This window comes from Plutella xylostella, chromosome 3, assembly GCF_932276165.1.
Source record: "Plutella xylostella chromosome 3, ilPluXylo3.1, whole genome shotgun sequence".
Lineage (NCBI taxonomy): Eukaryota > Metazoa > Arthropoda > Insecta > Lepidoptera > Plutellidae > Plutella > Plutella xylostella.
Window position 1 is genome coordinate 6737984 of NC_063983.1, and position 24137 is coordinate 6762120.

General features: G+C 37.4%; 1 protein-coding gene across 1 annotated transcript; it reads right to left on the reverse strand.

The window, feature by feature from the left end:
• Positions 1 to 69: 69 nt before the first annotated feature.
• LOC105381932 (protein spaetzle 3) lies at positions 70 to 23828 on the reverse strand. Its single transcript, XM_038117249.2, has 7 exons — positions 23567 to 23828; positions 17250 to 18139; positions 13144 to 13259; positions 9166 to 9290; positions 1944 to 2144; positions 1248 to 1373; positions 70 to 615 (listed from the first exon to the last, which is right to left on the reverse strand). The coding sequence occupies exons 2-7, from the start codon at positions 17911 to 17913 to the stop codon at positions 459 to 461; spliced, it is 1389 nt and encodes a 462-aa protein (XP_037973177.2). The 5' UTR covers positions 17914 to 18139; positions 23567 to 23828; the 3' UTR covers positions 70 to 458.
• Between the last annotated feature and the right edge of the window lie 309 nt (positions 23829 to 24137).

Below are 24137 nucleotides of genomic sequence, written 5' to 3' on the forward strand. Positions count from 1 at the left end.
TACCTATATTTTTTAAGAGGTTTATTAAGAGTGCCTGTGTCGAGAGCTTTAATTTTCTACGGAGCTACCTTTTCAATAAAAAATCTGAAGCTATCAGTTTTGTATGTAGGTATTATGCAAGACTGGTACTCTTCAACTAAGGAGTAACAACTCCTTTATAAATTCAACACACTGCACCTATACTGTACCATACAGGTACCTAATGTTTCAGGAGTTCCGTCAAAACTGTGATCAACTCGAGATTAGCCAATCCTTAATTACCGCACCATTTAAACGTAACGTTCGGGCTGGCTTGAACACAAGTGGTACACAGATTACTAAATAGTTCAATACTGCGATGCGATGCATGTGGCATACTAGCCTTTTCCCTCCCACTCACTCTATTTCATAGGAGAGAGCGGGACGTCACGAAATTTACAACTTCGCCTCACGCGCATTCGCAGTTTTGTCTATGGCCTCTAAGGGTTGCATCTGCAGACACAGCACGATGGAAAAAGGAACCAGTCCATGAAGATGCCAGCGCAGTCGTCGTTAGGATCGTACGCTAGGAGACGGTGCCATTTGTACTTCTGTTCACAGCCACAGTCGTTGGAACACCGGTTTGTGGATTTCTTGCTGTAAGGAAACAGAGAAGAAAACATGAAATGAAATGAAACTTTAAAACGGAATGAAACGACTTTCCTGAGTTACGTACTTTTATATGCGTAAGTATAGTTGAAAAGGTGCCATCACACTTACGGAGACAATATCTTGCGGAATCCTACATCCTACAAAAAACACGCACTCACGCCTTGTACTAATGTACTCCCTTGTGGGGTAGGCAGAGGTGCATTGCTGCACCCACTTTTCGCCAGAGTGTTATGTTAGTCCCAATGTAATAGGGGGCGGGCCTATTGCCATTTTACGGGCACATCCAAGACCCGAGAACAAAATATCTGTGTTTAAACAAATATCTGCCCCAGCCGGGAATCGAACCCGGGACCATCGGCTCAGTAGTCAGGGTCACTAACCACTACGCCATTCGGTCGTCTACATATTTAGTTATTATGATTTAGAGATTGTGGAACCCATCAAGCCACAGTCGGACCAGGCTGAGTAGGAATCTGTCCGGGCTTATAAAGACAGAGAAAGACCATCCAATCTGGATATGCACTATGGTCCCATTATAATTAGCCAGGGGTAAGCACCAGGCACTTGCCCACTGCAGATAATAGAGATAATAGAGTAGATTCATCACTGGAACATACCTGCAGACTTCCTGGTGTATGGCCTGCTCGAAGTGCATGGTGTTGACGATGGCTCGCAGCTTCCTGGCCGAGTTCAGCGCCCAGTACGGCGTCATGATCTCCGTCTTGCTCTCGCACGCGTCTATCCTGGAATTATTGAATATGCTGCGTGAGTTTATGGTTTAGGTAGGCAGAGCAGCGGTCTGTAGATTGCAATATTAAGATATCTTGTAGTGGAAGGATCTGTCGTGATCTATCTGACTCACGGACTCAAGTTTTGTCCCTTACCAATGCGGCAAGAAACTACACTACTGCAATGCTAGGACTATACATGCAACTATAATAAAAGTCGCTATGAGTCCCATAATCCCACAAGTGCTGCAATAATCATCTTTAACAGATGATGTTGTGGCCAATTATGATGATCTGGTAATGTTCTACATCGAAATTAAATTGTGTGCTCAGTTAGCCTTTAGTGCCTTTAAGTAGTTGGGTGTGGTCTTCAGGTTGCATAGTTCAATTTACGTCGCATGAGAAACTCGATCCTTTCGGGCATCCCCTATTTATCCCCGTACAGCGTATGAAAAATATTTTTCTTTATTGGATTGAAAAAAGAAAGCATGATCATTTCCATCACTGCAGAACGAACCGAGTTCGTTATTGTTCTGAGCTACAGAACCCTGACCAGAGAAAAAGAAACATTTTGTCTGTTCTCACCTGCCAGTACTATTCACCGACTGCGGGTCAGGCGGTGGCGCATTGGACGTCTGCCTGGCGTGGCGGAAGAACGAGTCTCCGTGATGCAGGTCCGGCACCCCGGGCGCCCTCCGCACCCGGTTCCCGCCCGGTGTCGTGAACGACCCGTACATCCTCTTTATTAGCGCCTTGTTCTCGTCTATGAACGTCTCGATCTTATCTCTGGAATGGTTAGAGCAGGGGGGGGTCAGTGCCTTAATGGCTGAACTTTTAGTAGAAGGTAGTGCCATCTCTTTATATTACTCTTCCTACCAAAAAAGATGTAAGATGGCGTTATCAACAAGACCATAGAACAATAACAAGAGACATAGATAAGTAGTATTTGAATGTTAAAATTGTCATGATCTATGGCTTTTATGAAGAAATTGCGTGTCAGTGTCAGTTCAGTTGTCTTACAATGTCTCGCAAATAACATTTTTGTAATAAAAGCCTATACTCCCGGTATATCGTTATTTATAAATTTTATATACCTACAAATAAAAATAAACATGGTGTGTCAAGAAAAAGCATCTTTATCCGCAAAAAGTGTTTTAATGAAATTCTTGTGACCTGACAGATTCCATATGAATCCAGGTTCCATGTGGTTCCACGGGAACCGAGCTGAAATGGCGGCACTGGCAAAGAGCAATCGACATCTTCATATCCGCTGAAGATTAAAATACTAGGTATGTGTACCAAACTGATAAATGTCGTCAAAGATTTGCCTCGCGAGGATAAATGATGCACTATTGGACGAAATGACTTTATCACCACGAGTGACAAGATTTGCTTCTCTTGGGAAACATAAACTAGCAAAACATGAATTTGTTTTCAAAGGAATACACACATCCACTCGCATATTATTTTACGAGTGACATGAACAAAACTGAACTGAAACATTGTTATATGCGAGGTAATAAAGAATTATATAATAATTTGTTTTTTTATTTATGGTTGCATGTAGGTAGGTACATAAATAGATTGAACTTAAATTTAGCTGATAAATGTAATAACTGTTGTGTGGTGTAACTACGTTAACGCAAATATGTCTTATATCTTTATAGATTGAAGTTAATAGCCGGATCCCCACCAGACGATCCAACGCGATCCGATCGCGCGATCCAAGGAATCTTACATACTAAACTTCTTGGATCGGGCGATCGGATCGCATTGGATCGTTTGGTGGAGATCCGGCTATTAACTTGTGATAACAATATCTATATATACAGGGTGTCCCAACAGAGCACCCTGTATGTATGTACAATGAGGTTGAGCAATATAAAGAGATGGCGTTGTAGGCTCAACTAGGCTCAGTATGACGTATAGAGTATGACAAAAAACTCCTCGAGATGGCACTCTTTTCACAATTGTTTATTTTTTCTCTATGGGTTAGAGGTTAGGGATTAGTTGGTAGATTGGTGTCTTCATATTTCAGTAATAATAGGGAATCACTTATTAGGTATATATACTTAATTGGCCCATGCTCCCAGAAGGTTATGATCAGCATCAGGGCTGACTCCAACTATCTCGTATGCCATAGGTCTGGTGATCTAGGGATCCTATCGTACGTACTACAACGTTCAGTCCGTATCTAGGTAGCAACGCTAATCAGAAGGGATATCATGGGGCGCATTTAAGGGTCTGCAAGGGGTAATCGAGGGTTGGCATTGTCATAGAATTATGTAGTAAACGATGCTCTACAACCTTGAAAAAAATCACACAGGTAGCCGAAGAGTCTAGCTAGGTGCTGAATGATTCGAATTCAAGTAAATGATTATGGATAACTGTAAATAAAATTCAGAATATGACGAAAAACCAGAAAATCACACTCCCGTATTGTAACAACTTTGTCGTAATTATTAAGAATTTTCATATGATTTTTATCATATTATAAAGTTAAAGGCTTGGACTAGGCGCTAAATACCTTGTTTTTTAATAAAGACACACTTATTTTGTGTAAATTAATCCCAAACTTGAGCATTTTTTTTCCCTCAAATCTTCATACAAATATCTATGGCGGCTTTCTGTGTTATAAAATCATAAACACAAGTGACGTTTGACTCAGTTGGCCGCTGGCCTCCAAAGAAGGGTCACGTCGGTTTAGGCAGCACTGACAGCTCGCGATCTTATCGTGTACAGATACAAAATCACTGCACATTGGTTGTCATTGCACTTTTTCAACTTTTATGACACCAACATAATTTGATTTGAAATTGAGGAAGCATAATTCTTCCAGTATATTCAATACATTAAATTAAATTAGATAGTGTGCAATATTCTCGTGACATTACAGTCTCGTAAAGGTCTGATGGCAGGAATATAGCGAATGGATCTAAGTGATGACAATACGCACGAACATTAGGTTAGGGATCAAAAATACAGTCTCTTGGTGCTGGTTGAGGTATGGTCTCGTGAGGATCTGATGAGGGCAGTAACACGGTGGTGGCTCAATTTTATTTCAAAGATGTTAATAGCTAAAAGCATCGAGTTTAGGCTATTAAGTATGTTTTTCAGAGAGAGAGAAAGAGATTTTATTTTTCCTCTGGATGTGTTAGGTTTACTGGGTTTACTAAGTTCATTCTGTTAATGGCATCAAGTTGTTATGTGTTCATAAGTAATTATTATTTATTAACAAAATGATGTTGGTTCTCCACGAAAATGTAAAAATAAAATAAATAAAAATAAATTCGTAACGTAAAATTGTCAATGACGGAATTTCTTCTATAGACAGTAGCCTAGACAGTAGATTTGAAGATAAAGATACATTTATTCGACACATAGACAGCAACAACAAAAAAAATACAGATTTAAAGAAAAGAAACACATACTTATACAAAACAACAAAGAAAAAAAAGGAGTCCTTCGTCAAGTCGCGCGCCTTAGAGTCGCGCGCCACGCGAGTTGGCATCTTCTGTTTTTTTATATCGTCAACTCGCGAGCCCATGTAAAGTACGGTCAGATGCAAACGAATTGAAACTAAAAAATATAGTTAAATATTGTCTCCCTGGCTGATTAGCATAAGAAGGTACCGACTAGACAGTCGCCATTAAAGAAGATGCTTTGATTTCGGGATAAAGATACAATAAAGCCTCTGTTGGAAGTGCGGAATAAGGCAAAAGGGGATGTGACCTATGACGCATGATACCCAAGTTTGCTATCTCTCTCATGCCGTGCGCAAATTTTACCTGCCATAGCTATGTCCTTGTTTTTGTTGCAAAAACCGTCATTAAAACTACATTGTTTTAGTGATGTCGTTTTAGTGTTACTCCTAATTCGAAGCAGAGATGTACAGTGCATTACTTACAGCGCAAAAATATTAAAATGTGGCAGTTTTTACTGTTTTTTATGTATTGTGGGGGTAAGCCTATAATAAATTAACTTTACTATATTACCAAGTCTACTTTGCCGTAATATAAACACAGTGTTACGTTTTCGTTGTGTTACCGTTACATTAAATATCGAATTAGCACTAAAATTTAAAACAAATTTCGTTTATTTCATTGGTCAAAGAGACAGACCTAACTGTAAGAATTACTTAGTAATAAAATTGCACATGAAATCATAACATCCCAGCAAGGAAAGTCGGTACTGCTTCGTGCAGGTTATAAATATAACAAAGACCGAACAAATAAAAATGGTTGGTGTTCGCAGAGAACAGTTTGCCAAGCGAGATTAATTACTGATTTTATTTTAAAGTAAAGTCCTATAAAATACCCTATACATTTTAAGTAGTTACCTTAAGCATAATAAATTATTACTTTTGTGGTTGACTGTACATATTTTCACAGTCGAGCGAGTTGACGACAAAAAAAGTAGGTTAATACGGGAGGGGCAACTTGCGCGTGGCGCGCGAGTCTAAGGCGCGCGACTTGACGAATGACTCAAAAAAAGGATACACATCAAAATAACTGGAAAAAATATAAGCCCCAATTTACTTGTGTGGGACAGGGAGTACCATAATATTTTTTTTGGGGTACTCCCCATCTATGCGAAATATCAGCTTGATATCTTTACCCGTTTCTGAGAAAAAGGGCGGTGACAGACAGTCAGTCAGACAGACGGACAAAGAGATCCTATAACGGTTGCTTTTTTTCTTTTGACGTTCGAAACCCTAAAATTAAGTAAAAATATTATGCTGCTACCAAAAAATGTACTTAAAGGTATTGAAAAAGCGGTATACAGGGTTATTGGTAAGTAGACCTGATCCTTTCAGGAGGTGATAGAGGAAGGCATTTCCAGTCGATTATACCCTATAATGCATTATCCGAAACTTAACCATTTCTAAGATATTTAATATTTAAAGATTTTTTGAATTTTTGCCAAAATTTCATGTTTAAAACCGAAAATAAAAAAACTAGCCATATTTCAATACTTTTTTTGTTTGTTTTGAATTAGTAACATCTTAATAAACTTATTAAAATGATCAATTGTGCATTATTTGACTTAAATTAGACACAATACCTCAAAATAGATAAACATTTTTTAAAAATATTCAAAACCTAAAAAGAAATAAGTTAAATTAAAAAAGAATTTCATACAACAATTTTTTGTGCACTTCAGCTTAAAAACATTGTCAACTTATAAGCTTTCAAATGAGATATTTCAATATCAAATCGATTTAGGTATCACCAAGATATGGCCAAAACAATCAGAAAAGGTGGACAAAATTCAACAGAAAAACTAACAAAATTAGCGCAATTTAAAGGTAAAAAGTGTGATGGTTTTCAGTCCTGTTCACTTTAGTATGGAAACCCCTGTTGAGTTTTCTTGACAAGTCCCAATGTTAATGGAAAGTATCGTAGGCGGGGACCAGCAGAGGGTTCACCATTTAGCTGAATGTTACTTAGAAAACGGCCTTGAGTGGCGGTCAAGTTGTTCCCCGCCTGCGATACTTTCCATAAACATTGGGACTTGTTTTCATGTTTTTAGCGTACAGTCGGGTTTTTCGTTTGTTTATAATTGTATTTTTTTATTTGTAACTTATTAGTTGTTTTCATTTTATGAAATTTTACGTCAGTAGTTCATGATCATTTTTTATTTCAATAATTTTGGTGTTGTTATTTAAATACCTTCAATATGCATATTTTTGTAATGTGAAAATCAAGCCCTTTCATTTGATACCTTACACGGCAAAGTTGAATTATTATTTTTTCGATCATCACGCTATGTCCTCTAGAGGGCGCTATGTACATTTTAATGGAACGTCACATAGCCTATAACCATCGCGCCATCAATACGCTTCTAACAATACCTCATACATCAAAATAGAAACTTTGTTGGACATGTGACTTTTTACCATGGAATACGAATATTTTTTTTCGCGAATTTGCCAATCTCGTAGAACAAAAATTGTCCAGAATGACTCCTTGAGTCATCCCCTTTTGGCTTAGTATAGCCCTTTTGCGACACTATGTTTGCTTTGTCGTCGGGGTTCAGTTGGCTGGAGGATGCCCGAAACTTATTATCTACACTTTAATACTTGTAGTTACCTTTCTACAAGTAAATACCACATTTGTTTGAGAAAGCTAATCGGGTTCCGAGTATAGAGTAAAGTGGCACCCCTATTAATTTCTACTCTTTCCTGGTGCCTACCAGTGTAAGTAAGAATTATACTTACTTACCCTAAAATCACCCAAAATGTACTTGAACATAATTGTCAATAACGTTGGCGAGTAAAAGTTTATCGACCCACTGTGCAAACTTACATGTGTGCGTGTCACTGCGTGTGCTGTGTGAAGAGCATTGAAAACCCAAAATTGGCGCGGCACGTCACCCTGTACGGGCCCTTAAGACGTGACAAAAGTTTTCCGTCGCGCTCGCTCTTGAGGCTGCGCGATGTGAGTGAGTGCGATGCAAAACTTTTGTCACGTCTTAATTGCGCCCCGTGCTACTAGCCCAGAGTGTTATAACTTTACGGTAATTTTTCCAATGATAAAAAAATACTATTTAAGAGTACATAAGTAAATCACGAATTTTTATGGATAGTTGGACTTAAATAGAACATAAACTCAATGTACAATGAAGGACAAAGTAAGAATAAATTCCTAGCTTTTATTTGGCAGCTTGGTAGTAGGGTTTCTGCTCGAGAATTCTCGAGCTCGAGAAGATTCGAGAAATTGGGCTTGGTTCGAGACGAGAAAAAAATCTGAAGACTCGAGAATTTCTCGAGCCTTGAGATAAAAATTCTGAATTTTCATTTCGAATTTTCCTGCGCCGCTTAACAACACAAAAGCATAACATGAGGGGTGTATTATGATTTATTATGTTTAGTCTCCATTTAAGCTAGTGCTGTACTAATAATACCAATGAATGATTAAAAGATAACGTAGTAATAGTTACGTACTGTTTCTTAGTTCAGGTTGACTAAAAGAATCCGATGTTGTTTGGCTCTCATTTTTTTTCTAAATGAAAAACCTGGATTCTGTTTTTTGATTAGGTATGTTTATTCGAACCTTTACAATTTTATTGGTAAAGTCGGGAAGATGATATTGGCCAAATCGGCGCCGTCACAATTGAATGCCACGCGGGCTTGTTTTATAGCATTTCTCATCACTTTAGCGAAAACTTCGGGCCGAAGGTCGGTGTCGAATGTTGTCCTTAAGGGCTTTCAGAGACACGGGCTTATTCACACGGGACTTCAAAAAACCGCACAAAAACGGTTAAAACGGGCTATATTGCAGGGAAAAATGTCAGATAAAACGAAAAAAAGGCGACCCGAAAACTTAATAAACACAATTATTCCGCGTTCTTGGGGAGTATAGCACCACGGCTTCTGAATTTGTATTCAGCATATGTCTAGTCCACCAATATCAAAACTGATTTGAAATTGGCGGCCATTTGCACAAATGAGAGCAACTTCCAATAGGGTGATTACTTTTGGCCCACATTGTACTAGTAATTACTAGCTAGATAGACAGCTAATTATGAGTATTAGTTAAGTATTTTCTTTGTGATTAAGTTGACAAAGTAAAAAAAATGAGATTTTCTGTTTTTTTTTTTAAATAAGCTATTTTTATAAGGTCTTCTTAGAAAGGCTCGAGACTCGAGAAGACTCGAGAATTTGGGCTCGAGAATTCTCGAAGCTCGAGAATGAAAACAGGTCGAGAAATCAGAAACCCTACTTGGTAGGTAAAGCAACTTTTTTATGACACACATAAAAACATAGTTTTAATGGATGTGAAATACAAAACCAAAAAAAACTCACAATGGGTAGGTATTCCCAGCAGTAGGACAATAAAGCTGGTAATTTCGTTTCACACAGGGAACACCTTTGATGACTTGCCCTTGCAGCTCGTAGCCCAGTGCTAGGGAAAGTGCTGTCCAAAGGATCTGGAATTAAAGAAAATCCTATATTATTAATTTAATTCGAAAAGTTAGGTCTTACTTAGCAAAGTAAAAATGTTTTACACGTTGTAACAACCGTTTTTTTAAATAGAATTGTTTTTTTAGTAGTTAGGTGTATATGTAACATTTTTAGTGGTTTCCTATCTTAAGGTTTCCAAACTTAGAAAGGTTTCGGATGTGCATAAACTGCTCTGCAACTTTGCTAGGAACTTATATAGCTGCATACACTTATAATTCGGTGTCTGGTAAAATGTTTGGAAATTTGCATTTAACTATAAAAAAAATCACACCCGGCGAAAAAACTTACAGCGCAGCGCACCATTATAATATTTTCCATCGAATCAGTTATTTCATGTAGATTTTACAGAGCACAATTCAAGCGTCCAGCTAAGATGAACTCTACTGTTTTTCTGAGGTGAGGAATTACCTAATGTGAACTAACTACATATTATTATTTTTAATTCCTAAGGCAGTTTACATTGCCTGCATATCTGAGGATGGTAAACGATGTGCTTAGGTAGGTATACTGTAGTTTTTATGTCTATAAATCCTTGCATCCGGACTTAGCATGCTAAAGGTGTTCAGAATTCTCATAACTATTCGTTATTCATTGATAATGTACATTAGTACACTTATTTAGGGCCACTTACACCAACATATTAAATCTAGATTTAGTGTTAAATCTCGATTTAGTGTCAAATTTTATATGGACTGACGTTTCTTAAATCCAGATTTGACACTAAATCTAGATTTAATATGTTTCTGCAAGTGGCCCATAATGGGCACCAACGCAATTATACCTAAATACGTAGCAAAAGTAAAAGGAGTCTCAAAAGTCTTACCATAATTAAACTCTGATTACTTATATTATTACGTGTTAGCTAAAGGAGACAGGCGTGAGCATATGTATGTACCTATGTATATTTGTACCTATATGTTAGCTAACGAACAGATAGGTAGGTATTTAGCTAAAATTAGAAAATTCCACCGACAAAATCAATTATTTAAATATAAGATATACCTACTTATGTAAATCTGAGTCAATGACCTTAAAATGAACGAAAAATAAACAAGTTAAGTTGTAAGTAACTACGTAAGAATACAATTACACCTATGCATATTTGCGAAAAAATATTTGGAGGTAAAAGTGAATAGATTTAGATAAAACGTACCTACCTATGTTCCTTGTTTTTTGTCATCACAGTTCTGGCAAACGTGCCTGTTTGCTGGTATTTATGGGTAGTATCACACTACATTACATTCACTACGTACAGCAAAAAGTCTGACTAAATTGAAGGCCAGAATTAAAATTCTCTACAAAAGTCTCTCCTCTCACCACGGTAACAAACCCTTTTTGTCACCGAAACGCTATAACAAGAAGATCGTCCCATGCTGGACATTATAGATGCTACGCTTTCACAACAAAAATGAAACTTCATATTGAGAACGAAGTGAAAATATTAAACTGAAACTAATCTAACAGAGAAATGAGAAACCAGGTCTGAACACTCATATTCAATGAAGAAAGGATAACATGCAGTAAAGGAAACCAATAAGTAATTTAAACTGTTCCACAATGTCAAAACGATTATTCTTGAGACGAAAATGTAAGACCATGACCTTTCGGTACAATCGGAATTCAGTTGAGGTGAATGCTCTGTATTCGTATTATGGCGACATCTGTAGGTAAATAAATTAGTGATTTATATAATGAATGACATATTATATGAATTAAATAAACTAACTCAGTATTCAATCAAACAAGGCTGGAATTAATGGAAAGGGCTTACAAACACTTCTTATTTGTTAGTAGGGTTGTGATTTAGGTAACACCTACCTAGCTTTTCTGCATTTAGGGAACCGAAATTTTGCATAGAAAGCGACGTTGTTTGTTTCTATCATACACTTTCGCCAAATCCTTCGAAAATATTATATCCCACGAATATTATAAAAGCGAAAGTTTGTGAGTGTGTATGTTTGTTAATTCGTCACATCAAAACGGCTGAGTCGATTTTAATCAAAAGCTCGCGGGAACAGCTTATAGTATAGTATAAAGCTGAGGGACAAAAAGCTAACTGAAACATATCGTGCAAAATCAAACAAACTCAATAATAAAATAATAGTTTCTTCATGAATTCATTTATAAATGACTGTTGTCGTACAGACGTGCTCTTACTGTAAGAGTATCGACTGCCCATAGTCAAAAGCAACGCCACACGTTACATTATTCAATAGACGCCGACACCTATAAATAAAGAAAAGCCTACACCGCCACCGTATATTTTAGAAATAATAAACAGAGGTTAGTACCTTGTAGTACTTAAAATTCTGTAGAACAAGTTGGATAGGACAGAAGGGCTAGTACTGGGTGCATTTAAGACGTGACAAGAGTTTTGCATCGCGCTCACTCACATCGCGCAGCCTCAAGTGCGAGTGCGACGGAGAACTTTTGTCACGTCTTAAAAGCGTCCTGTGCTAGACTGGCTGAGCTAGTATTGAAGTGATCTGCCCACGTTAGTGAGTCAACGCAGCGAGCGGGCATTTCCTGTGTCCTACGCTATTGCAATGTTAAATAGATACGCTTTACTTAGCTTCTTATCTTAGGAATAAATGCAGAAATTGGTTGAGTTTGTTGCCATTTTACCACGGTTTACGTAAAAGAATAAGTACTTAGATGAGACTTTAATGAGAGGCGGAGCATATGCATTAATCAGGAATCAAAATATCGTAGGGCTATAATATTTTTTTTTTCACGGAAGATGGTAACACCTTTTTGAGGTGAAATGGTCAAAGGCTAAGTTAGTACTTAAGTACTTAGAACATTATAAACAGGATGACTTTATAACGTTAACTCTCTTTATAATGTTAACTCTGATATATGTCTGATATATGACTTTATAATGTTATGTTAACTCTCTTTAAGAGGTGAAGATTTGATAGTGATGGATGGAATGAATGGAATTATAAAATTATTGTATTATTTCACATTGAACCCAGTGAATAATTAGATTGATTGAACTTTTATTAGGTTGAAAGAAAACGTAGGTATTTTGCGTTTTGCCAAGTTACCAAGCATTCATGAATGAAGGTAAATGTCGAATTGGCCAACGCGTCTGGCAGACACAGTTATGTAACGAAATGCTCTACATAAAAATGTCTGCTCCAGTTAATACATCAGCAGGTTTTCAAGGTCCACCTTTTGAAGGTAAACATCTATGGCTTGCGGAACGAAAAGTGTTATTGCAGTTCTGAATTTGGTAACATCTTTACTTCTACTTACATCTTTAGAAAAAGGATTAATTCATTCAGTGAGTGGATAAAACTTAGTCATCACGACCCATCACGTCCCCACTGCTGGGGCACGGGTCTCCTTCCAATGAAGGAAGGATTTTTAGGCCTAGTCCACCACGCTGGCCAAGTGCGGGTTGGTGGACAAACTAAAAACTGTTGGTAAAACTTAGTGTTATGTTTCAATTCAATCTATGTTGCTTTCTAATGCAGAGCCTCCCATTTAAGTACCTAGGTTCCTATATAAATAAAGATCTGTATATTTAATGTTTCGGGCACGAGTCTTGTACTATAATATTTAGTTTGCCTTGTACAAATACTTGCAAAGAGCTCGTTTATTTAACCCAAATAATATACATGTGCGTGCAAATTTAGACAGGGTGCAATTTTATGACTGATTATTTCTCTAGTTAAATATAAAACAGGGGTGATGAGTCGTGATTAAATTATGAAAAGACTAAACTAGAACAGGTAACTAAAACTACATCCAGATAATTATGTATTTTTTTTATAAAATATGTATAAAAATAAAGTAAAAGTTTACACTTACTGGTATTTGGTAAAAAGATCCATTATTGACTGTTGGATATGAAGTTAGTGGCACCACCGGGACTGTTCCATTTCTTAGTAGAATCGGCCCTTGCAGCGGCGTTATCGATGGCTGTCCTGAAAATAAATGAAATACTGAAACACTGCTGGTAAGCCTTTTCAATCTCATATAAAAGGAGAGCTTTCCTTACATACTTGATATATTAAGGACAGATTTTTCAATGGTCAGATAAATGCTATCTGACGAATTAAGTTGTTGCTGTCACTGTCTAATACAAACATCCAGATATGACAGCAACAATTTTATTCACATAACACTTATCTGACTATTGAAAAATCAGCCCTAAGTATTATAAAAAAAACATGTGGTTGTTAATATATGGAATACCTAACTTCTCACAGGACTCGACAGGACACATTAAACACGATACGACGCACGTCGCGTCGTGCTACTTTCTCGGTCTCTCCCGTTGAAAAGGTTCCATTCGAGAGAGCCAGGCCCTGTAGCACGGGGCGCTGTTAAGACGTGACAAAAGTTCTCCGAGTGAGCGCGATGCAAAACTTTTGTCACGTCTTAAATGCGCTCCGTGCTACTAGCCCAGGTGCGTGTACTCTATCACCCCACAGAGAATAATATAATACATAGAATAGAATACACGTTTCAAAGTTGGCGTTGTCCGACTCTACGAACCTATAACCTCGCTTCCGCAGCTCTTGGCTGCAGCTCGACACACTCAATGCCAAGTTCCATCCTCTAGTTTCTACACCAACTAATAAATTAACATTAACATACCTACACCGAAATATTCCTGAGGTCAGCCGATCACATTAATAAAGCAATAACAATAAAAAGGCCGATCATCTACAAGTCGCATGACACGTGATTTCTAATTTATTGTGAGAATCAGTTTGTATCTGGGGATCTGTTTCAATCTGAATGTCTGTTTTTAAAAAGGATATAGTAAGTCGAAAGAAGATGACTATACAGTGTGTTGTTTTTCGGACCCGACAAACTTTAAGGGTGGATGCTACGAGTAATTTCATACAGAAAAAACACCCATATGTGGGGTAAAATCTCAATATTCTAGAAATGGCGGTCATTTTAAAGTTGCTTTGAACTTTTTTATGTAACTTTTAAGAAGTTGTGGATATTTTTATTGGATAGAGATGACTTTTTGCGGATAAAAGCATTTTATTTCATGTCCGTAAGGTGTTAAAATCTCGAGATATGATTTACTAAAAAATAAGAAAAGAATCTAATTTAAGTTACTTATCACATATGGGGATTTTTTCTCGATGAAATTACTCGTAGAATCAACCCTTAAAGTTTGCCGGGTCCAAAAAACAACACACTGTATAAGAGGGTCGTTCTAAACAACTTTTGCTCGACGAGTTTTGAAAATTTTGCTTCTCCATTGAAACTTTGTTGGTCACGTGATTTTTTCATATCGGTAGCAAACTTTTACTCCATAAATTTCGAAAATTAGTAGAACTATTTTTTTCAGCCTGATCCCCTGAGTACCCCCTTTCGGTTTACAACCCACTTTTGCAACATCCTGTATTATTTTCCAGCATACCTATGTAGTGTAGGTATAGATTAGTAAGTATCTATAGTTAAGTTAGGTATGATCATTACTCACTATAGCCTTAATAAATGAGTATCTTATTGGAGCTCATTGGTTTCACTCATCTCCCCGACTACGAACCCTACACCTATCTAAGTATACACATTGTAGTGGATTATGTATTGGATGATATCTGAATGAACCTACTATAGGGTGCTATAAATATTCTAGAGTGTACTTATAAGGGCTGAATCGCCATAGCGCCAAGCTTTGTTAGCTTTATGTGGCTTTATAAAGTTTGATAAAGTACGCCGCTCGCGCACGACTCCGATCTATTTAATTAATTGGACATTTAATTTACATGATTGATTTTAATTAGTATCCGGTGTATTTATACAGCTATCTACTTAAGTACCTCTATATTGAGATCAATAATGAAGTCTGATATAGCTCTTGTTATATCATTAAAATATTTGGATTATTCTTTATGTTTATTTTTATTACATACAATTGTATTCTGCTTTACCTACACATTTATTTAAGATTATATGATCTATGGCTACTTGCAGAAACATATTAAATCTAGATTTAGTGTCAAATCTCGATTTAAGAAACGTCAGTCCATATAAAATTTGACACTAAATCTAGATTTAATATGTTGGTGCAAGTGGCCCTAAATGTTTGGTAAGTACTTAGATAGAGATATACGATACAGCATACGATACAGAATAATAATAATAATTTTCCATAATTTCTATCATACCGAGGATAGATATAAATTGCATACCTGAACCTACTTGCTTTGTAGTGCTTGGTGGATCACTCTTAAATTTCGTCACTACAACCTGTCGACATTACATAATGTAAGTACTTACAATGTCACGAGAACCAGCTGTGATTTGTAATGTGTCTCTATGTAACACACAACACAACATTTTAAGACAAACTTCTTAAGTATAACTTTATCAGTAAGCACAGACACACACAGTCATAATATGCTCACGACTGTAATAACTAATAACCGAAGGGGCAATCAGAGGTAAGGCTGTCTTGAAGATATTTCTATAAGCAATAAGGCCGCCTTTTTGTAATGTTTTATTTTTAATTGTACCAAGTCGAACTTAATGCTAGTAGCATTATCTACCAGTTAACTTCTAGTATAGTTAATTTCTTGTATACTTTTGGATAATGAAGTCGTGGAGGTTTGCAACACTATGTACTAATTTCCTGTGACAGTAATTATTCTTATTGTTTATATACTTAACAATCTTTCCTTGCTGTAGATCATCTATTCATAGTACGTTTAACATTGACAATACATACATACTATTACATACTTATGCTATAGATTTAAACAAAAGACACTTAAGTACCTGCTTCTACCACTCCTATCTACTTCTTCCTTCCATAAAACATGAAGACCTCAAAAAACTTTAATTGGAAAACCCAATAAAAGTCGCGCTGTAGAATTTTTAAAGCCTTCGGTACGAACTTGACGGCAGTTTCTTTATGTACGTTAGATAGTAATTTCATAATGTCGGTACCTAAATACAACATCACATTACTAAATTAGTATTAATTAAATACTCTGTTAATTTATTAAATAAAACAGAATTAAATGTGATCTACGACTAATAAACCTAAACTAAAATAAATATTAAAATATTATAAAACTACCTAACTACCTACCTTAATAGATAAAAAATATTTTCTAGAATTATGTTTCTTATATTATCTATTAAATACTTATGTATAATTATGTAAGTAAGTAGGTACGTTATTTTTTTCCTTACATAAAATCTACAAACTACAATTAACTTATTTTCTGTGAAATTCTAGAAACAAGTAAGTTATTTCAAAATAAGTCCTACCTATGCAGTTAGGTGGCAGGTATGCTATTTAAGAGACAAAAGATAATATCACAATCATAACGACAAAAGTCCACAGTTAATATGCAGTGGTCCGGTTATATTTAAACCTTTGAATAGTTGTTGTTTCGAGGTCGCAGGCTGCACAGCTAATGGCAGCTCTCTACCTACTTGCTTTACCTACACAATTTACCTATATATACCTTCAGTGTATCTACAGCGGCTATCGACCGATAATAGAAATAATTGGAGCAATTGTAGCGACTGCAAGTCTGAATAGAAGTAGGTTGGTTGACTAACTATTTCTTAAACACCAGCAATTTACTTTTAGGTACAGACAGACGAAGAAAAGTCGCGTAGGGGGTTTTTGAATAAGATACGAGTATGTATGTAATAATTATGTATGTATAGCTAGTATACTTAAGTAGTATAATCACGATCGTTAGGTCCTCAAGTCGTGTTGCAATCGGCTCTTGGATCTAACCACAGAGGTCCTATATTTACTCGTAGATCGTACAGCTCTGAGAATACTGCCTGCTAACATTTCGTTATGTTATTATCTCTTCCACTTGTGTGTGACTGACAGTTACTAACAGCTATCACGTAGAAGCAAGAAACATTATAAGCTCTAACGAGAAGCGTAGAGGTTATTATAAGTATATAATGCAGCTCACCTGGCCCAGGTATTTCGTCATAGTAGTCCTCGTCGTCATAGTCGAGTACTGCATGCAGTTGTGTCTTGCCGCCGGGCGCGCCCTGCTCCACCTTGGTGAACTCGGGGGCTCGCGGGGGCGGGGGCGCGCGCGGGGGCGGGGGCGGCGTCGCGGGGGGCGCCGTCGCCGCCGGCTGCGCGAAGTTGAAGTTCACATTCTGGTTCGGATTCCCCTCGAACCTTCGACTAGACTGTGTGATCGTAGGCGGCGTGGCGGGTGTATAGGGTGGGCGGTAGGGCGGGCGGCGGCGCTGGTCGTAGTCGTAGTCGCCGCTGGCGTCGTGCACGTACTGCCCCGAGGAGTCGCCCAGCTCCTGCACGCGCTGGTTCTCGATGGACACGTCGAGGCGCGAGGAGTGCTGGTACACCTGCGTGTGCATGTGCGCGGGGGGCGGGGGGTAGGGGGGGTACTGCGGCGGCGGCAGGTAGGCGGGGCCGGCGCGCTTGCGCAGCTTGGAGCGGCGCGGCGGCGCGTAGGGCTCGTGCGGCTGCAGCGGCGCGCCCGGCAGCAGCGAGGGCGCCGCCAGCTCGTCCAGCACCCTCCCCGTGCCCCCCGCGGCCCCCGGCACGCCCAGCACCAGCGGGGCGCCACCGCCGCCCGCCAGCGTGTAGTTCGCGAGAGCCATCGCTAGCTGCACATAGACGCGTGCGAAATGTCAACACTTGCAACTCACTAGCGTAGTCTAGAGGCGGTTACGAACGCTCTTGCATAATAATGTTCACGGCGTGGGACCGTCTAGTGGCGCGGCGCGGCGCGTCTCCGCATCGTGGCACTGACACGTCACTGGCACGACACTGCACTGTGTGGATGTATTCGGCACTCCTGCGATGTGTCACCGTGTGTCCGTGCGTCTGAAACAACAGAGAGCGACGTTACAAAAACTGCCTTTACGTATCTACTTGGACATTCAGGATGGATGCGGAGGAATGCTGTTTAATGGGGACCATTAAGCCTAATTTGTCTATTGAAAGTGAACGAGTTCTGCGATTGTATTGTTTCGGTTGACGTTTATCGGCGGGATTCCCCCACACTCGTGATATCCTTGCCGATTTACAAATGGCAGCCAGTTTGAAAGGTTGCAGGCTCGAAGTCGTGATGGCGCGTTCGCTATAGAGACAGAAGAATGGGGGATATCCGATACCAAATATGCTCTTATTTATTGCTCCTTCTAGATCAAAAGTGTTGGTTCCGAGATAAATTATCCTTATTTGGGGCACACAATTCTTGCTAGACAATGTACTCGTGTTGTCCTTCAAGTACATTAGAACACCGTGTTCTAAATCAATAATGACACATTTGAACACCTCTATTCAAGTATATATTCTTGGAACATAAGAGGCAAACAATGCTAAATAAATGTCCAGCGCTGTCCTTGTTCAGTTCAGGCTCCGAAGTGCGTTCTATTTGTCCGAGGGCTGACTTATGTCCAGCTGCACCGTTCTCTCGATCACTTTAGTTACATTACAGCAGTGTTGCTTGTACATGGGGTAGCATTTTATCAGTGAAATTACATTAAAAGGCCCTCTAGCATGTCCATTGCTTTTCTATAAACTATTATTGAATAATTGAATAGCTAGCTTTATCAGCAATTTCGTAGATAAAGAAGTTCTTCAGTACCTTTATCATAACATTGACATCTTAGCATTGTCCTGAAACTGTGTTCGAGAAGTTCATTGATAAATTTCCCCCCTGTATTGCTTGCACTATGTAGCTGACACGCCGCGTGCTAGGTTCAGAATTATAGCACACCTTTCGACTATAAATTTAGTTGAAATATTAGTGCTACTTGAATCGAGCCGTGCCGCTAAATCTGGCCCCCAAGAATTTAAGGTTTATTAGGTTAGATTGAGATTATAAGTAAACTATGATTCATATTCCAGCTAGCTAGACTGGGTAATTAACACGAATACTTCACGATTGCTGCTCATTTATTTTTAACACAAATTTATAATTGAGAGAAAAAACTGCATTTTAAATTGCAAATATTTTGTTGAACTTCATTTATTTATTATTAATTGGCCAACAACTATTCAAAAACTAGAATCAACAAATTGTTGCGTTAACCAGATTTCGTTTAACGTCAATTACTTCTGTTCTACATTTTAATTGCGTGAGAAAAACATAATTTAATACACTTGTTAACCTCTAACATCCTACAGAGAGCCATATAGTGAAAAAATATGGCTAATCTGGCCATGAAGAGATGAAATTCAAGTTTTGTCTAATGTTTAGTCTTAATGGATCATCATGTCATAATCATAAACTATGTACAAGCCAGAGTTAGTGACCTAAGTTTGCCCCGGCGATACCCTCTGAAACTATTTCCAAGTCCCACCAACCGTTTCACTATTTCATTGCGCGATTCGAATCATTGCGAATATTTAAAGTGGTCACTAATTCACTATACTTACGTGAAAATAAATGTTGGTAGATTAGTAAGTACTTATAGAAATTGTTATATTCAATTGTAGAGTCATATTACGTACATTAGAATAAGGTGGCCTTTAAGTAGGCAATAAATTGTCAAAATAAAGGCAGAATTAAGCAAAATGTCGTCTAAATATTCGCATTAGTGAAGTAAGGAGTCGTGATGGCTAATATCACCGAAGAGCATCTAGATCACGAAACTAACGCCATCTTTCGTGGGAACCAGAGCGAAAGGACATTCAAATGTTAAGCTAAAAAATGCACATAATTCTATTCAGTAGAAGTCTTTGATTAACTATATAGAACAAGATGGAGTGTCGTGATTAGTTCTATTGTTAATCTAAGGTAGACGAAAGAGAAATATAGAAATAGGTACTTGTGACTACCGCACACGGAATAGGTAAGTAGATGAAATGAGTATGAACAATCAAAATAAAATTAAACTACTTGTAGAGTTGTACCTGTCACTACCAAAATAGTTTGTAATATGACAGTAATACCCATTTGAGTGTTAAAGGTTAATTAACTTATACGTAGTATATTATGCGTAACAGATAAGTAGGTAATTAAGTACTAATAAAGGAAGTAATTGTATAATGTGTCCTTTCCTAATGTATAAATTATCAGACGAGAATTCGTAGTACGACCTTAGTGAAAGCGAATTTCGTTAATTAACTCGTATTTATTCACTCAAAAAAGTATACAATATACAATGTGTTGTCGATTGAGGTATCTAATAAAGAGTTATATGCAAAGGAACTAGATATAGATACTTAAGTCTTAGATGTGATATAGTACATTACAGTCTCTCATCGTATGAGTCGTATGTGAAGCTTATTTGTTGATCCTAGTTTATTATCGTCCGTCATATGCGATACTCATGCTGGTAGGTAGCGATTGTTCATTTCATTATATTATATTGTTACATAAAGTAAAGGTAATGTGTGTCGGTTTGTCGACCTTGTCACTTAATTCGAGCACTCGGTGGAATGTAGCCGTGGCCGTGAATGGTAGGTTGGAACTTTTTTTGCAATAGATAAAGTATATTCTTTGCGCCCGCGCACGTTTTGTGGAAAACGCTTCATTGTAAAATATATATGAGACATGCGTCTTATTTTATGACGTTTGATTGACATAATAATATGCTTATGCCTTGCCTGGTACGTACATAAAGTTGAAAACGAATAAATGACAATTTTACCAACTAAAAATGTTAATATTGTGTACTACTAAACTGAATGTTTTTAACAAATTGGTGCCATTTGGTGTCTGAATTTTGCGGGTGGAACTGATTGAAAGTCATCAACCAAAAACTGCTCACTGCTAGAGCTCTGGAAGAGCACCACTGAACTCTCGATCCTTGACCTTCTTCATGCAACCAATCTGCTACTTGTCTATGGTCTAGGGATCAATTGACTAAAGAGTGTGTCCATTTCTCATTCTATTGCTTCCACAAAGAAGAACGAAAAATAAACATAATCTTCCTACCGCTTTTGAAATAATACCCTGAGCTACAAGGCAGGTGCGGCCTTGGTATTTGAGATATTCAAATACATTATTCTCGCCGGCTGGTGGCCCAATTCTGTCAATCAGGGCGTTGCGTCACCCTGTATATTGATGGCTACCATTAAACTAAGTCGAGACGGCTCTGTTTCTCACAGGGGGTTTGAATGTACCTACATAATACTTATGTATGTAAAACATTGCAAACAAGCGGTATCACGCATCTTCGCCTGATGTTATCCGTGGCTTTTTTCTTTAATTTACTTTATTTCTATCACGTTTAAGGGTAATTTTACACAGAGTTCAAGATGTTAGTTTGTTGTATGGTGTGTTACAACGACACATTATGTCAGCGTGCTATTTACGATAAATCTATGCACGAGCACGACACGTTTGCTTTGCCGAGTTGATAATTACATGAGTAAATAGTACAGCGGGTGAAACCCACTAAATAACTGTTACTGTTGGCGAATGTTTATGTCATACCCATCAGGTATTAAGCTTAGCTTTTTTATTGAACCGTAATAGGTCATCTACGAGTTCAGGCAGATATCTAGACACTATAATATGTTTACCTTTATCATACATAACAAAAACAAATAAACACTAACGGATACGGAAACGATTTGCTAGGCCGGCCTGGACCTCTAACCCAGATCCGTAGTAGATCCTACTAATACTAATATGTACGGAGCTTTTCTGAGTATGTTACTTTTTCACGTATAAATTTATGTTCGGTTTTTCTTGAAATGTGGTAAGATTGTTGAAAATGTTTAAGCCGAAGCTAAGCTTGCAGAAAATGCTATAGTTAGGTAAGAATACTATGTATGTTACTTCCAGTGCATTCGTATGCTCTGTAATATTTTTCTTCTTAAATAGATCCACCCTTTTAAACCTCATACGTTTTCTTTCCTTTCATAATTGCTTTTTTGTTCTTTATAATTTATCGATGAACAGGTTAATAAAAACGTTCAATAAAATAATTGTTTGACATTTTGACTGCAATTTAAGTAAGCATGTCTTGTATTTAAGTACTTGTCACATATTTATAAAATGCTGTTTAAATGCCAGTCTATGTAAACTATTAACTTGCCAATACATTTCACGAGTCTATTATCTTTTCTCATAAATTAGTATCTACTTAATTAAATGGAAATCTTAAAATTTTATTACTTATTGTTATGTTGAAAGGGCAGTGTGAATTATGGAGTAAATTTAAATGGAACGTAATTCCATTTATTGGAATCACTTTCACTGTAAAGGTGCATAATTAAAAACGTTATCTAAAAAAATATGAAATTAAAAAAATATATAGGTGATAATTTATACATTGACCAATAGCTTAATGGTATGTATTCTGTAATACTTTATGTAATTTACTTACTCATTAAAACTTCTGAGTCAATGGCCTTAATGGATGCGAGGCTATTCTAAGAATTAGACAAACCATTGCGCCTTTAGCAATAACATTAATGTCAATCATACGAAAAGTATTTTGGAATCGTAGTATGTATATTAAATCTACTGAGTTTAAATTTAGCAGGCACACAATTAAATAAGGACGGAAGGAAGGATAATTTACAGACAGTATCAACGGATATCCGTTATAAGTACATAATATATATCTATCTATAACGTTTAGTAGGTACATTATTATCTATAATATAATGTATGAATAGATTACTTATGGTAATTTAAAAAAAATACGCCTTTTTAAAAACTTTTAGGAAAGCCTTTGTAATTTAAGAGTACGTCTACATAATTTTTCCCTCTAACAGCAAAATCTCTATAATCAAAATCATACGCAGTCGGTTGTTTTCTGAGAATAGCGTCGCGCGAGCTTGTTCAAATGTTGCCCGTGCCTATTGACAGGTCTTGTGACAGTTGTCACACACAAGTTGCGAAAACCGACTCTGTCATAGTTCCAAAACGCTGGTTTTTCTTTAATTCGGAGACGAGTGGCCGGTGACTAAGTCAAGGCTGCCACTAATTCAAATGATTAATGTCTGTTGCTTCATTATATGTTTTCATAATTTGCAAAACTAAATATTTAATTATTTTTTATATCTTTACCAATAAAATATTCATTTTGTGACCTCGATTTTGTACTCCGATGCTACTATGCATTCGTTTTGATAATTATGTAGTTAAATGCGCAATGATGTACTTACATACCTATATCATGTCTCTTTTGACTGTCTGTATTTTAATGCAAAAATATTATTTACAACTTAGTTGAGATAGTTAATGGTTATCTTTGAGAAGTCAAATCATCAAGTTAATATATAATATGCTGAAACGCAATGTTTATTTATTGTAAAAAAACGTAGCACATAATAAGGACTTACCTTTTATTGTCTCCAATCCGCCCTTACGTACTATTGCAAAAAAATATTACGTCGCGATTGTTTTGCCAAATGCAACCTCCTTTCCGACGCGAGACACGACCGTTCGAGAATGGGTTTGTTTATGGTGCACTTAAAATTCCGTCTCCAAGTTTGCAGTTCGTAATTCGAACAGCGGTTTTGGCGGGATTTTTAAATGTGGAACGCGTGACGCGACCGCACTGGCGCTCGATCTCGCGGGCACTGCCTGCCAGTACGCCTGCTCCTTTTCCTCGCAATAATAATTGAGACTTGGGTTCATTTGCTAGTGCTCCACTGATCTGCGAGTGACTTCCGATGATGTATGACTTGGTCAAGTTCCGTCCGTTGGGGAATTTGTATTGTAATGAGTTTTTCTCCGAGTCCGAGAACGGATACGGAAATATTACCGGATACATGTTCTATGGTGGCTTATTTAGATGGACAGGAAACCCTTTTAAACATTTAAATATAGGTACTATAGTTAAGTATAGCAAGTACCTATATTTTTTTTGGAAAAATACTCAATCATGGATTTGACAAATAAATCTCGTAG

What these genes read in the sequence shown, in the direction of transcription:
- LOC105381932 (XM_038117249.2), bottom strand. Translation starts at nt 17,913, where the DNA reads ATGGCTCTCGCGAACTACACGCTGGCGGGCGGCGGTGGCGCCCCGCTG. An exon ending in TGACGAAATACCTGGGCCAG is followed by an intron (nt 13,260 to 17,249) that starts GTGAGCTGCATT and finishes ATTTATTTTCAG; the next exon opens with GACAGCCATCGATAACGCCG. An exon ending in ATACACCAGGAAGTCTGCAG is followed by an intron (nt 616 to 1,247) that starts GTATGTTCCAGT and finishes GTTTCCTTACAG; the next exon opens with CAAGAAATCCACAAACCGGT.